Source organism: Colobus angolensis, unplaced genomic scaffold (assembly GCF_000951035.1).
Source record: "Colobus angolensis palliatus isolate OR3802 unplaced genomic scaffold, Cang.pa_1.0 Scaffold82, whole genome shotgun sequence".
Lineage (NCBI taxonomy): Eukaryota > Metazoa > Chordata > Mammalia > Primates > Cercopithecidae > Colobus > Colobus angolensis.
This window is the reverse complement of record NW_012122043.1, coordinates 3,932,743-3,948,316: the sequence shown is the minus strand read 5'-3', so window position 1 is coordinate 3,948,316 and position 15,574 is coordinate 3,932,743. Positions and strand designations below refer to the sequence as shown.

Below are 15,574 nucleotides of genomic sequence, written 5' to 3'. Positions count from 1 at the left end.
TGCCAGGGCCTGGGTTGGTCCAGCGGCTCTGGGCTGAGCCTCCCAAGCATCTTTCCCACTTGGGTGGCGATGCGGCTCTGAGATTAGACGGGTGGTGGATGAGAGACGGTCCCGAGAAAGGGTGGTCTCGGGAGGGCTGGTCTCAAGCCTGCTGTGCTCCTGTGGCAGTGACGGGGCCTGGGGATGGGGACGGCAGCTCTCATGAGACCCAGGCTGTGAGCCCGCAGCCTCCCACATTTTCACTTTAAGCTCTCATGAGACCCAGGCTGTGAGCCCGCAGCCTCCCACATTTTCCCTAAAGTGCAGGACTGTCCGAGAGTAGGTAGTGAAGAGGACAAGGCCCTCAGCGGTGACCTCCACGGCCTTCTACCTGCTGAGGAAGAGTTAACCCACTGCCTCCCCCACACAACAGGCTACGAAGAACCTGGTGCCTCAGGACCTCCTGGGAGCCAAGCTGGTCTGGCAAGGGTGCTCAGGCCTGGGAAAGAAGGGAGCAATGGCCAGTCACCTTCTAACTGGCCTTTGGATGAGGTGACCACCACCAGGCCTGAATGATCCCCAGAAGCCCAGCTTCCAAACCCCAACTCCGAATCAAACATCTCCATCCCCAAGTGCAGTAATACACAAAAACCAACCACTCTGCCCTGGGGCAGGCCTGGCGCGATTCTCAGTAGGACTCATACCCACCCTACCTAGAAGTACTGGGCTGGCCTGGGTATTGCAGCCCGTGTGTTTTGATAAGGGGGTGATGTGGCCACACCCTTATCTAGATTTCACTTTGTATCCACTGGGCACAGATATTTTAGAGAACTTCATCTTTTACTCTTAAAAAAGCCACATATCCACATCTCATTTTCTGTGTGTTATGCAGCAATTTATTAAAGTATTTATTGTCTAATACTGCCAGGTAGAATATCTATAACTGACTTCGTGGGGTGGTTCAAGTACTTAAGAACTGTGGAACACAACAGTTACAAAAGGCAGACTTTAAGATCCAGAATCAATCCTTTAGCCCAGGTTCACTAAGCACGGTAAGGAGAAACCTGCAAGGTGAAGTGGAGATGGCCTCCAGCCTCGATGTGGGAGGGGCTCCCTTGAAGGCTGGGAGTGAACCTTTCTGGGAAACTAGGGTCAAGCCTCTCCGGGACGGTGGGACATAGGGATGTATGAGGCACAGACACCTGGTTTGCCATAGGAAGTTATTTACCAAATAAATGGTTCCATTTCCTGATTCTGGGGTACTAGGGCTCTTTTCTTCAATGATACCACACTGGACAATGTCCCAGTCCTCAAACTAAAATGGGTACTTGGCTCTTAAAACTCCCTGGGGAAGGGACAGCACCAACACTTCAGTTTTTATTTGTGGCTTTTACACAACAAACCCACAGGAGTCATCTAAGGTTTACATGAAGCATATACCACTGAGGTCCTTGTAGCATGGCTACCAATTCCACCCACTGAATCAACTGGGTGATAAAACCATGTGTGTCAGTTGGGTGGGGGCCAGGGAACATTACAAAACAGATTCTGAAAACGCAAGTTTTTAGCATCTTACATCATCCTGAGCCAAACATTTACACAAAAGGATCCAAGAGCTGCTTTACTAAAAACTACTTAGTCGTAATGATGACATGTTTTCTATATAAACAAGTGCTTGAAAAGTATTTTAAAGCTTATTCTTCTGAGATTATTCATGCACTCTTTTCATGCTTTTAACATCTTTCACAGAAAGGTTGAGGTGTTACTGCAAAGACTAACCTCATTCCAGCACAGGGCCAACTCCCCACACCTACTTCATGTGGGAAGCAGAATTTCCGGGCCATGCTCAGCAGCAGGCTGCCTGCTCCAACAGGAAGGTGCACACCTACACCCAGGGGTCCAGATGGAAGCCACTGAACCTAGTCCTCCACAGACTCCTTCCGCCAGACTGCAGTTCTCACCAATGGAATCAGAATCGCTCATTCTGTACTGTTTCTGGAGGGTCTGATGCACAAGTAACCTTGTATATCAGTCTATTTCCTGGCTGAGCCTGAGCTTATGCTATGCAACATTTTCCAACACTATTTCCATAGGGAAAACTGAAAAGAGCTAGAGGGTTCCAAAAGCCCCGGTCTGGTCCTAGCCTTGTCTCTAACCAGTCACCTCCTCGGTCTCTTCACTGCAACATGCCACTTCCCTGACCAGCGTCATCATGCGAGTGAAAGCACAGCAAAATGCCTGTGAACTAGAAAACACCACACCACCAGCAGCTTGCAGGCCACTCTGAGCCAGTCCAAGATGCCTATAATGGTTTTAAAAAGGAAAGACAGCATATTCAAAAGCAAACACAATCGCTGAAGGGTCAACAGGTGCTCACAGCGTAATAACTCAAAAGACTAGGAAAAAAAAAAAGAAACCTTTATTTACAACCATGGGAGTCCCACAGGAGTACACAAAACACACAATGTGCACACACACAAAATGAACCTTTTAAGTCAACACCATGCGTGCTCCTAGCCGCGCACCACCGCTCAGTGCCCTATCCGCACCACCATCACGGTGACGTTGTCGGCCGAGCCCCGCTGCACCGCCTTGTTGGCCAGCCTGTTGCAGGCTGCTTCGTAGCGGGCATCGACTGCGGACTTCCCTTCCCGGGTCTGGATCTTCTCATCCTAACAGATGAGAATGGGAATGAGTGAATGTGGTGACCCTGCACCCTGTCACTTTCCTGAGACACTACTGCCAGGAAGAGGAGCTGCTCTGGTCTCCATCGGGGCTGGCAGGACAAACTGACTAGTGAGTCAGCAGGCAGAGTTCACACTGGAAAAAGGGCACAAGGGCTGTTCCACAATGGGAGGACATGGGGTCTCAGGACTTATACTTCTCTGAAAACTAAGACACAGTTGGGACAACCACCACTCCCATGTGAGATTTCTCACCTCGAGACAGGACAAGATGAAGTTCACGGCTTCTTCTGGGGTAAAGACCTTGAAGAGCCCATCACAGGCCAACAAAATGAACCTACACCACCAGGGAGAAATATAAATGGGTTTTAGGTCCAACCAAAAAAATTAAAAATAAAAAAAAAAGGCCTGGAGATAAAATAAATATTTGTCCAACTATTCAAAGGCTAAGGTTTTTTTTTTTTTTTTTTTTTTTTTTTTTTTTTTTTTTTTTTTGAGATGGAGTTTCACTCTTGTTGCCTAGGCTGGAGTGCAATGGCGCAATCTTGGCTCACTGCAACCTCTGCTTTCCCAGTTTAAGCTATTCTCCTGCCTCAGTCTCCTGAGTAGCTGGGATTATAGGCGCCCGCCACCATGCCCGGCTAATTTTTTGTATTTTTAGTAGACACGGTCTCACCATGTTGGCCAGGCTGGTCTCAAACTCCTGACCTCAGGTGATCCACCTGCCCTAGCCTCCCAAAGTGCTAGGATTACAGGTATGAGCCACTGCACCTGGCCAGGCTAAGATCTGTTTAAACCCACTTAATTTCTGAGACAAAGGTTTCGACTTCTGAGACAAAGGTTTAAACTACTTACAAGTATTTGTGGATAGGATGTTATACATCAAAACTGAGACTATCTTTCTCTTCGCCAATTAACAGCATTATTACCTCAAACATTAGGTCCTATACTTTCTCAGACAAACACAAGAAAAATCACTGAATAAAAACATGGGTATTATGGTAAATATACAAGAGTTTATAACACCATAGGCCTTCCACCACTTCCAGACATAAAGTGGAGAATGAGCCTGGCCTCGGTGAAACATCCTTGGGCGCACAATGCACACCCTGGGGGCTGCATGCAAGTCCAAGGCCCAACAAGGGGTAGCTGTGTGTGTTCCTGTGTTTGAAAACCACGTTCTCCCTTTCTGAATCAAGCCCCTCTAGACTGCCCCTGGAATCCTTCTGAATGCCAGTGGATTCCATTTGACAGTTCTAGTTCTCCCAGTATTGGGGGTGGGGAATATGCTTCCCTATGGCTTTACGGTATAAGCCACGTTCCTTTTCTCACTGTAATATCTGTGTCTGTTTTCCTTTCTGTTGTTGTTGAGACGGACTTCACCCTTGTCACCCAGACTAGAGTGCAGTGTCACGATCTCGACTCACTGTAACCTCTGCCTCCCGAGTTCAAGTGATTCTCCTGCCTCAGTCTTCTGAGTGGCTGGGATGACAGGCGCCCACCACCACGCCTGGCTAATTTTTGTATTTTTAGTAGAGACGGGGTTTTGCCATGTTGGCCAGGCTGGCCTTGAACTCCTGACCCCAGGTGATCCACCCACCTCCGCCTCCCAAAGTGTTGGGATTACAGGCGTGAGCCACCACATCCAGCCTGTTTTCCTCTTTTGACTAGGCTTTCACTCAGCCACTATTTGCTGAGCATGTCCTCCATGCTAAGAACACAGTGGGGCCCAGTCCTGGCAGGCTCCCGCCCCTTCCAATGTACTCAAAGTCAGACCCTGAATAACCAATCACACAGACCCACGATTACAACCCAGGACGGGGAGCTAGGAAGCAAAGCAGAAGGTGCATCATTCAGAAAACCAGAGGAGGCGACTGCTGGAAAGGTGATGGAGGACCCCAGGGTATGTGAGAACATAACAAACACACTGAAGGCAGATGTGGAGAATGGGGCAGTGGCTTGAGACACGGCCAAGCAGGCGAGTGCCAAAGCAAGGCACATGCTCTTCATCCATAGCACTGGGGCAGGACTCAGAGAAGCACTCGGAGGACCACCCCGCCACAGTGCCACCAGTCTCTTGCCTCCCCTCATCAACTCAGTGCTGTGAATCCTGCTTCCAGGAGCTTTCCTTGTCCGCCTCCTGTTACTACCTTAGTTCCGCCCTCACCATCAGGCCAGGGCTGCTGCACCGCTGCTCATGGGCCTCCCTAGCTCCAAAATAGCATCTTTAACCATCTTTAACTGTTGAGGCCTTGCCCTCGGCCAGCATGGTGCCATACGTTTAGGCACAGAGAACAGGAGATGAACAAGTGAACAGTCTCTTTCTCAACCAATCCTGGCTCTGTGCAAAAACCTCCTATGATTCTCCACCAATGAACAATTAAAATTCAAACTCTCCAGCATGAGACTGAGGGCCTTCAGGATCTGCCCCTGAAGTACCCTGCTATCACTTTCCCACCACTCCCTCGGTCCTCCAAGCGCCGGTCTGGCCAAGCTTTCACACTGTCATATGTTAATGCCTCAGTGTGTGTTCCCTCTGCCAGAAAGGCCCTTCTGCTCTCTCCAACAGGGATACCCCCCTTCCCCTACTGCTAAAGACCCCAGCACATGGCACATGCCTAGGACACACTGGACTGCAGCTGCCCATCCCCAAGTGTGTTCCCCACCACTGTGGACCCCACCAGAGCAGAAACCACATTCTGTTTATCTCTGCACCCCTAGGGCCTAGCACCACGGACACCTTCCCTCCAACAAAGGCTTGATACAAATTGGAAGAAGTGAGGAAAAGAAATAAAGCCACGTGCACGCGCACCTATGCCTCTGATAGGGCCCTTTTACCTGTCATTGGGGGTCAGCTGGCAGCGTCTGATGTCGGGCACAGACGTGACACCGCAGCGCTTGTACTGCCCGTCCCCAATGGAGCGAGACACCTCTAGCACGCCCAAAACACGCCCATCCCTAAAATGAGAGGAAAAACATTTCAGACTCTACCTGACAGATTATGGGTCCACAGTACTTAGAATCTCACCTTAAAAGCAGAGAATGAAAGTGTGAAAGATACAGACTGTGGAATTCACATTATTAACCAGTACTGACATTTCTTGGTCTCCAATATGCAGGGGTGTCTGGGTGTCTGGGTGTCTAGGCCATTAACTGCTGCCCTGGGGTAGGGACCCTGCCCAGCTGCACATGGGTGGGAACAGCACCTCCAGTGGCTGCCAAGCAGTACTGCCCAGCTTAACCTTCGACAGGACTCAGCAGTTCTCATCACGCACCTAGGTCCAAAGTCCAGAATTGGATTTGACTGGACTGGGTAGGGGAGCCTGGTAGTGTTTTTGTATCTTAAAGCTCCTTGAGTGTTTCCCACATGCAGCGAGGGTTAACAATAGCTAGAACAGAGGGATATTTTGCATTTCAATCTAATTAGATTTGGAAAATCCCTGAGAGTGGCTATTCCTGGACTGTGGAGCACATGTCCTTTGCATCAAAGTACAGGGATGGTTTAACGTTAATATAAATGACAGTGTCCTGCATAGCACCATAGTTTCACCCACTCTATTTTTAGGTAAGGGGATATGGAGGAGATGGGGCAGTGATCTACAAATGGGAAGAGACATCTAAGGGACAGTCCTATTGCCAAGGAAAAACCATTTGGGGGAGCCTATTGCCCCAAAGAACAATTCTGGTCTGGGCTATAGCACTGTCGCCTTAAGCAGCTGCAAGCTCTCTACCCTTCAGGCCCTTGTTTGTAAAGGGAGGGAAGAGAACCATACTCAAAAGTGCGAGAGGGCACTCCACAAATGCCATAGCTGTGCGTGGGTGTTTAGGATCACCACGGGGCTCCATGGACCAAGCAAGTTCAGAAGATGCGGTGCAGATGGATGCACATGGTAGGAAATGCTTCCTGGGCTGCTGTCCTAAAGGCAGAATTCAGCCTGGCCCTTCTCTGGGCCCCAGTTACCCTCTCAGTGGCTCACAGTTCAGTATCCATAACAAACATATTTTTTCTTCTTCAAAGACTTCTGCTGGTATCTGCAAAAAGCCTAGTGATCTTCTAGGATACAAACTGTTAAACAGCAAGAGGAAACAGAGTGCACAGGGGAAGAGCTGTGGACTGAAGATGGGTGGGGGCACTTGGCCTTAAGAGTGCCAGTTCAGGAAGCAGCTCACAGTGAAGTACTATGAAAATCCAACAAAGCACCTCTCCCATGACCAGGTGACTGGGTGTCTGGTGTGGATTCCCCGCATTCCAGTCATAAAACCATCCTGTTTCAACAAGATTAAGATTACAATAACCACCTCTGCCACGGCAGGTCCCAGAAGCCCAAGTAGCCACCAGCAACTTCTGGTACTGCACAACACAGTACAGAAAATGTGAAACAACTCCTAAGTCTAAAGAAGGAAAATGAGCAGCACCGAACTGCCATCTCTCATTCTCTACCTTTTTTTTTTTAAGAGAGACAGTGTCTCCCTCTGTTGCCCAGGCTGGAGGGCAGTGGTGCAATCGCTCACTGGGCTCAAGTGATCCTCCCACCTCAGCCTCCTGAGTAGCTAGAACTACAGGTGCCACCAAGTCCAGGTAATTAAAAAAAATTTTTTTTTGTACAGATGGGGTGTTGCCCAGGCTGGTCCTTAAATAATTGGCCTCAAGCAATCCTCCCACCTCAGCCTCCCAAAGTGCTGATTACAGGTATAATGTGGCCTCATTCTTGTTTTCAAAGTTCCACATACAGAGTAGTAATCCTACATTCTGAACTGCTAGAGTAACAGGAGAAAGCACATGGACAGATGATGGATCCCAGGAAAAGCATTTGGTAATGATGCAGCAAGCTGCCCTGGCACTATGCCTACACCCAATGCAATGTCCTACATAGATGTACTCGTTCAAATACCTGTCAGTTCAACAAAGGCCAATCACAGAGTCCCAACTCTGAGATCGAGCATTACACAAAGGTAAATCCATGCCACGTCTACTTTGGAAACTGTTGGGTTCATTTCTTAGAAAGTCTGCACTACTATAGACACAATAGAAAGCTGTTTCATTCACAGCAGGTTCTCCCCCATTGCCCAGTTTTCAAAGTTCAAACAAACTGCCCAAAGTTCATTCTTTTTCCCCTTCCCTCAGTTTCCCCCCAGCCCCGTAATTACAACACTTAACAAGTAATGGCTTTTTTTTTTGAGATGGAGTCTCACTCTATCGCCTAGGCTGGAGTGCAGTGGCACAATCTCGGTTCATTGCAACCTGTGCTGCCTGGGTTCAAGTGATCCTCCTACCTCAGCCTCCCGAGTAGCTGGCATTACAGGCGCCTGCCACCACGCCAGTTAATTTTTGTATTTTTAGTAGAGATGGGATTTCACCATCTCGGCCCGGCTGGTCTTAAACTCCTGACCTCGTGATCCACCAACCTTGGCCTCCCAAAGTGCTGGGATTACAGGCATGAGCCACCGTGCCCAGCCAAGTAGTGGCATTTTAAGTCTCAGCCTACCAAGCCAATCTGCCTGTCCCTTGGTACCAACCCTCATTAGGACTGTCCTCCTGCCCTTATGCACTTCCAACTTTTGCTTTGTGCTGCTTTATTTCTCTTCTCTGTTTTCTGCCAACCAGAAAACTGTTTTCCTACTGTTTGACAAGCTGTTCAACAGCGTCTTCAGATCTTAGCTATTTTTGTTGATATTTTCTGTTCTAATTCTTTCCCTAGAGAGAGAGACTGGGTGAGACTGAGACATCCTACTACTTGTGTGTTTAAGGCTAATCTGGCTGCTAAAGCAGCTGGAAGCTGCTTGGACTTCAGCTCCTCTTGCATGTCAGTAAAAGCAAGACACAGTTGGTCTCAACAGACTACCCACAAGTGATGTTTGCGAAGTTAAGATTGGGAGGAGGAAGCTCCATCTCCTGACCATCCAAAGACTTGTGGATGCCTAAATCCAACGTATTCATACAATGAGTGCTACAAAGATAACCAAAGGTACAATGCTACAACAGTTACTTTTAGTTGCGAGAGGCCTGCACTTGATCAAGTTCTAGGCACACAGTACTGACATTTAAATTTAAATGCTTTATGTAAACTTCCCATCTGTTCAGCTGTCTTCCTTATAAAATAAAAATAAAACTTGTCTTAATCTTCTCAGAAAAATTCACTGCTACATAGCTACTTCAATGTAAGAAAGCAGAAAAAAATAAGAATGTAGAAAGATTTACATATTTTTGTTAAGAAATACTGGAAAGAATCAAGAAATAGGATGAAGGGGACAGGAATGAAAGCATGATATCTATAAATGTCTTTTTACTCAATTTAGATTTTGAAGGATGCAATAGGGAGTTTTTCATTTTTTTTTTATTATGGTAAAATATACATGAAATTTACCATCTTAACCATTTTTAAGTGTACAGTTCAGCAGTATTAAATATATTCACACTGTTGTGTTATCAGCACCACCATCCATCCCCAGAACTTTTTCTATCTTCCCAAACTGAGATTGTTCCCATTAAACACTAACCCCACAGTTCATCCTCCACACCCCTCCAAGAACCACCATTCTACTTTCTGTGAACTTGACTGGTACCTCCTATGAGTGAAATGCTAGTGTTTGTCTTTTCGCATCTGACTTCTTTTACTTAGCATAAAGTCCTCAGGTTCATCCATTTTGTAGCATGGGTCAGAATTTCCTTCCTTTCTGAGGTTAAATAATATTCTGTCATACAGACATCTCACACGTTGCTTATCTATTCATCTGTCAATGAACATCTAGGTTGCTTCCCCCTCTTCCCCATGGTGAGTAACGCTGCTGTGAACATGGGTGTGCAAATATCTGTTTGTGTCCCTGCTTTGAATTCTTTTGGGTATATACCCAGAGGTGGAACTGCAGACCATATGCTAACTCTGTTGAATGTTTGAGGAACTGCCATACTGTTTTCCATAGTGGACACCATTTCACATTCCCACCAGTCATGCATAGGGGTTCTCATTTCTTCCCGTAATGTATAAAGGGAAAGAAATCCTTTATAAATTGGATAAACTGAAAACTGAGTAAAGATAAACAGAAAACTAACTAATAATAGTAATAACCAAAGTGGCAAAATAACCACAGTAAAAAATAGTTAATTCACTTTTGCACACAGTGCCAACAGTACTGCTTTAGTGAGGTATATTCTAAGGACAAGAGAACAGCAAGGAACACAAACTAAAGTTAGGATATTTTATTTTTTGAGGCAGGGTCTCACTCTGTCAACTAGGTTGGAGTGCAGTGGCACAATCATGGCTCACTGTACCCTAGAACTCCTAGACTCAAGTGACCCTCCTGTCTCAGCCACCCGAGTGGCTGGGACTACAGGCGCATACCACCAGAAATGGCTCCTCGGTGCTATTTTCATTTTTTGTATAGATAAGGTCTCACTGCGTTGCCCAGGCTGCTCTCAAACTCCTGGTATGGAGCGATCCTCCTGCCTCAGCTTCCCAAAGCACTGGAATTACAGGTGTGAGCCCTCTGCTCCCCTAGTAGTGATAATTTTGATACTATGAAACTATTTTAACAAATAAATATACTGTTGTTAAGAACTAAGATTTATAGCATTAAGAGAAATGAGTTACAAATATTAAACCAAAGAAGAGAAAACTCTGTAATGTTAAATATGAGTAAGAAATAGCAGCACTCCAAGCTTGCAGTTTAAAATGTGTTGTTTCCTAGTTCTGTATGTCTTGAGTGGACACAGAACTAACGACAATCCAACTGAACTGAGCACCCAAGAACACGGATTTGGGTTCTTTTTTTAAAAAAATTTATTCCCTACACTGATGTAAATAATTTTTTATTTTTTTATTTTTATTTTTATTTTTTTTTGAGACAAGAGTCTTGCTCTGTTACTCAAGCTTGAGTGCAATGGTATGATCTCTGCTCACCGCAACCTCCGCCTCCCACGCTCAAGCAATCCTCCCACCTCAGCCTCCTGAGTAGGACAAGTGTGTGCCACCATACCTGGCTAATTTCTCTCTCTCTTTTTTTTTGTATTTCTTGTAGAGATGCGGTTTCACCAATGTTGCCAAATTGGTCTTGAACTCCTAGGCTCAAGACATCTACCCACTTCAGCCTTCCAAAGTGCTGGGATTACAGATCTCTGAGCCATTGCACCCGGCCTGGTTTTTGGTTCTTTTTTTTTTTTGAGGCGGAATCTCGCTCTGTCGCCCGGGCTGGAGTACTGTGGCCAGATCTCAGCTCACTGCAAGCTCCGCTTGCCGGGTTCATGCCATTCTCCTGCCTCAGCCTCCCGAGTAGCTGGGACTACAGGCGCCCGTCACCTCGCCCGGCCAGTTTTTTGTATTTTTTAGTAGAGACGGGGTTTCACTGTGTTAGCCAGGATGGTCTCGATCTCCTGACCTCGTGATCCGCCCGTCTCGGCCTCCCAAAGTGCTGGGATTACAGGCTTGAGCCACCGCGCCCGGCCGGTTTTTGGTTCTTAAACATTAATATATACATATGAAAAGGACACAGGAACCAGCCAGCAGGAGTTTCCACCGGCCATATCTGAAATAAAGGGAGCAGCAGAAAACACTATGACTGTGACTACAACACACTGAATAGTCAATTGGCACACAGCGATTCACAAAGGAAGGATGGAGGGAAAGAAACAGAGGAGTGAAAGAAAAACACTAATTTCCACAACTATAGGTGACTATCTTCCTTTCAAATTGGTAAAGGACAGAATGAAACATTTATTCTGCTTTTTTAGAAGAATCTATGATGTTCTCTTATTGATGATGAATAAGAAGTTTCTTTACAGAATGCCCACTAATACATGTGAAAGGAATCACAGAATATGAAAATCATCTTTGACATCCCTGATGAAATAATGATTTAGGGATGCTAAGACCATTAGGTGAAAGGTTGACAGGAAACAGAATATTCACAAGGTACCAGTGAACCTCCCCAGATTACTTGCTGATGACACAAGGTAACAGGAGAATCTGGTTGTTACCACTGGAGCCAAGTGCTGGGATTTGGCAACTTAAGGGTCACATTATGTGCCTACTGAAGTGAAGGACTACTGAATATACAGCATCCCCCATAAAACATCTCATCTGAATCTAAAGAAGGCCTTCCACCTAACTTCCAGTTTATAGGAAATATACGGAAATAACACCATAAAAAAAATACGCAAGTTCAGAATGTTAGTGACTCTATGCAACTGCTGGCCTATAACATGGTTCAAAGCCTGGTAAGAAATTAGTCTTGGCAGGGTGCAGTGCAGCACACCTGTAATCCCTGCACTCTGGGAGGCCAAGGCAGAAGGATCACTTGAACTCAGCTTAGAAAACAGAGAGATCGATCCTCTCTCTACCAAAAAATAAAAAAAATAGCCAGACATAGTGGTACATGCCTGTGGTCCCAGCTACTTGAGAGGCCAAGGCTGGAGGATTGCTTGAGCCTCAGAGGTCAAGGCTGCAGTGAGCTCTGATCGTGCCACTGCACTCTAGGCAACAGAGCAAGCCACTCTCTCTCTCTCAAACAAACAAACAAACAAAAGAAACGCCGAGTCAAGTCCACGGTAGACGTGAATGCTGACTAGGCCCCGGTTTGAAACAAAGATACTTTGGGGATAACTGGGGAAATAAGAATTTGGACAGGATATTAGATAACCTAATATAACCTAAGGAAATATTATCATCTTAGGTGCAAAAACTCTCATTAATTATGGCAAGAACGTCCTTATCTTCAGGAGGTGCATGCTTAAGTATTTAGGGTGTTATGTCATCATATCTGCAACTTTTAAACAGCTCAACCTGACATACATCTATACAGACTAAACATGTCACAATGTTCACTGCTAGTAGATTTGGAAATGTCTGTTTTACTATTGTAAAGTTTCTTCTGTATGTCTGAAAAATTTAATAATAAAAGCTGAGAGTGGGGGAGCCAGCCCTGGCCTCAGGCACAACTGGCCTTACTTTCAGCCATAGGACTGTCAGCATCAAATTATTTTCAAGGAGTTCAGGCAAAAGCAGAATAAATGTAAAACTTACAAGAAAGGGGAGAAGAGGTGATGCTTACACTCACGTTAAGAGTCACATCCTCAGGCATGACTGTCCACAGTAGCTACCAGGACAGTAGCTACAGTGGCAAAAACTGGGCAAACAACACTGCTTGAGGCCTGAAAACAGGCCTATAATCCCATCACTGCTCATGCAAACTGCAGCAACCGTGAATGAAACTGCTTCTTACTAATCCAGGAGCTTTTTGAACAAACGCTAAGGGTTCCAACTACTCTCCAGAAACCTCCCTGTACCACTGACTAGATTCAGCCTAGAGCAATAAAAAAGGCTTCCCCAAATGAACAACAGAAGAGAAACTACACTTCAAAGGATAGGTAAGTGCAGTCTTATACTAAGAGATGACCTCTCTCTTATCTCTGGCAGAAAATAAAATTTTAATAGTCAAACTGTACAATAAACCAGAAAATACTCCTGGTCAAATTCAAAATGCAATGTTCTTGAAGTGGAATTCTAAAGAAAAGACTGATGCCCTCCTTTAGCTGCCTTGGAGAGAAGCAGATAATAAAACCAAAGTAGACATACGGTTTTCAAAGATTTAAAGAGAGAGTGAAACGAAACTGCAAAAGACAAAGCCAAGTAAGACAGGTTCCTCTGTGCCGGCTGTTCCCAAGAAGTCCAAAGATATTACTTAACCTGTCTTAACTACTTCAGATTTTCTCTCTGGAGAATTCACCTAAAACTGTAACTTATTCAGTGCAACAAGTGACAGGACAGTGTTTTTTTCGTTTTTTTTTTTTTTTTGAGATGGAGTCTCGCTCTGTTGCTCAGGCTGGAGTACAGTGGTGCTATTTTGGCTCACTGCAAGCTCCGCCTCCCAGGTTCATGCCATTCTCCTGCCTCAGCCTCCCAAGTAGCTGGGATTACAGGCGCCAGACACCACGACAAATGACAGTATTTAAGAAACCCCCTAGGCACAGAAAACACTGTGAACGGTAAATATGAATTTGTCCTTCTGCAAATGTAGGGAGGCAAGAATCCTTCCACTTGGACACGTGTGAAATCAACAGTCATCCACCTGTGTCACCAGTGTTAGATCTCAGACAGAGCCTCGTCACGTTGAAGACTGCCTAACAGGGAAAGTTCTACTCCTTCAAGGTCTCAGGATCCTTTTATAGCCAACAGCCCTCCTTCCCATGAGCTCCTCTCAGTCCCCTGGTTACCTGACGTTTCCTCCAGCCTTCTGGATCCTCATCCGCTCCTCATACTGAGTTGGATTATGCTCTTTGCTGAGGCTTAAGGCTGCATGTCTTTGACTCTCCTCATTATAACGACACAAGATTGCCTGGGAAGATGGAGATTATACCAGTCATGAAATTCAGTGGGCCCAGCTTCTAAAGGTATCAGTTGAAGAAAACAGTTAACAATGGAGTTTCACATTCAGCCTCCTGCTGATAAACCTAAGTTCAGAGAATCAAGCAGCAAAGAAGTATCAAAGACACAACAGTTAGGGAGAGAGTCGCCCCTGGTTTTGATATCAACTCTGGTGCAAACTCTGCTGAATAACTACAGCCAAGCGTTCACTCTGGCTGCTGTCACATGTGTGACATGAAAGGAAGCATTCAACAAGTATCAAGGTCCCTTTTGGCCTGGAGTCTACAAGGCCAGAGACATGTCCATGAGCCTATGGAAGGCAAAGAGGAGGGCAAGCGTTGTGCATGCTGGCCGAGTGCCAGGCAGGCCGTCCACAACAGTGCCTCCAGGTGTTCTTACCCCTGCCAGGCTCATTGTATCTGTTTTACAGGACACTGAGGCATGAAGAATAAGTAATGCAATAAAGTCACAGAGCAGAGCCAGGATTCAAATTTGAGTCTGACTCCTAAGTCTTTATTTTTTTCATTTTTTGCCCATTTTCCTCTTGCTATTTCTGAAGTCATGTGGTCGAAACACATGTGGGCTAGGGCCAGTCTACTACAGGGTCACCAGAATATAAACTCCACCAGGCAGGGGCTGTCATCTGTTATAGTCCCTGCTATACCCCTAGCGCTTAGTATTTGATGCATCATCCCCCTAAAAGGATCAGGGGGAGGGGTCTAAAGATGCTGCTTAAGTGTGGACAGAGTCACTTGGTTCCGGTGACAGCTGAAGGAGCAAGGAAGGCGGTTGAAAAAGTGGCAATGCAACGGAACATATGGTCCTAACACAGAAGCGGCAGGGTCTGCATCCAGCTTTCCACAGCAGCACCCTCTAGGCTTTACAGCATCCCCATGACCATCAACAGAGGGAACACCACCCTGGGCCTTCTCCCTCAGCTGGGGACTGGGCTCAGGGGATGAACGGCACCTCATCTGTTATTTTCTAGCTACAGCTTTCAAGTTACTCTGAAATCACAGTAACTTTGAGAGGTAGGGGTTAAAGCTTTTCATTCATTACTGTCTAAGGTCAGAGAAATGAAATAAAAGAAGATCTAGGCTACTTACATACTGATTACATTCTGATCCACAGCATCACACACACAAACCACGGAAGGAAAAAAGAAACAAAAAAGACAGGATCTGGGTTTTAAAGCACAAGTCTATCACAGGGCGTAAGTCTCCCCAGAGAACAAATGGCCTCTAGCTGGGCTGCTGTTCCCTTACCCAGAAGCTGAACTGCAGAACACTCTGCAGCAACCCTGGGAGAAGAAAGGTTTCAACCAGACATCATCATTGTAATCTTATTCAACAAGTGCTTGCTCAAGTCTGTTCCCCATACAACGTATTGTCATCTAAGTGGGTGGCTCCAGAGCCACATACCCGACTATCTCCGAGGTTGGCAATATAAAGAATGTTGTCTACAGCCAGAACACACGTGGCAGTGGACCCATCTTTCCAGGCAGGCTTCCTGGGGGGAAACACATCAGAAACACAGTCACCACCAACAGCCTAG

General features: G+C 46.1%; 1 protein-coding gene across 1 annotated transcript in view; it reads right to left on the bottom strand.

Moving 5' to 3' along the window:
* Window positions 1–2,376: 2,376 nt before the first annotated feature.
* Window positions 2,377–15,574, bottom strand: part of ILKAP (integrin-linked kinase-associated serine/threonine phosphatase) — a 33,742-nt gene continuing 20,544 nt past the window's right edge. The window contains exons 10-14 of the mRNA XM_011929649.1: window positions 15,442–15,529; window positions 13,870–13,991; window positions 5,502–5,621; window positions 2,919–3,000; window positions 2,377–2,651 (exon numbers count right to left, since the gene is read on the bottom strand). Coding sequence (XP_011785039.1) covers window positions 2,511–2,651; window positions 2,919–3,000; window positions 5,502–5,621; window positions 13,870–13,991; window positions 15,442–15,529 — 553 coding nt within the window. The 3' untranslated portion in view covers window positions 2,377–2,510. The remainder of the gene's footprint in view (window positions 2,652–2,918; window positions 3,001–5,501; window positions 5,622–13,869; window positions 13,992–15,441; window positions 15,530–15,574) is intronic.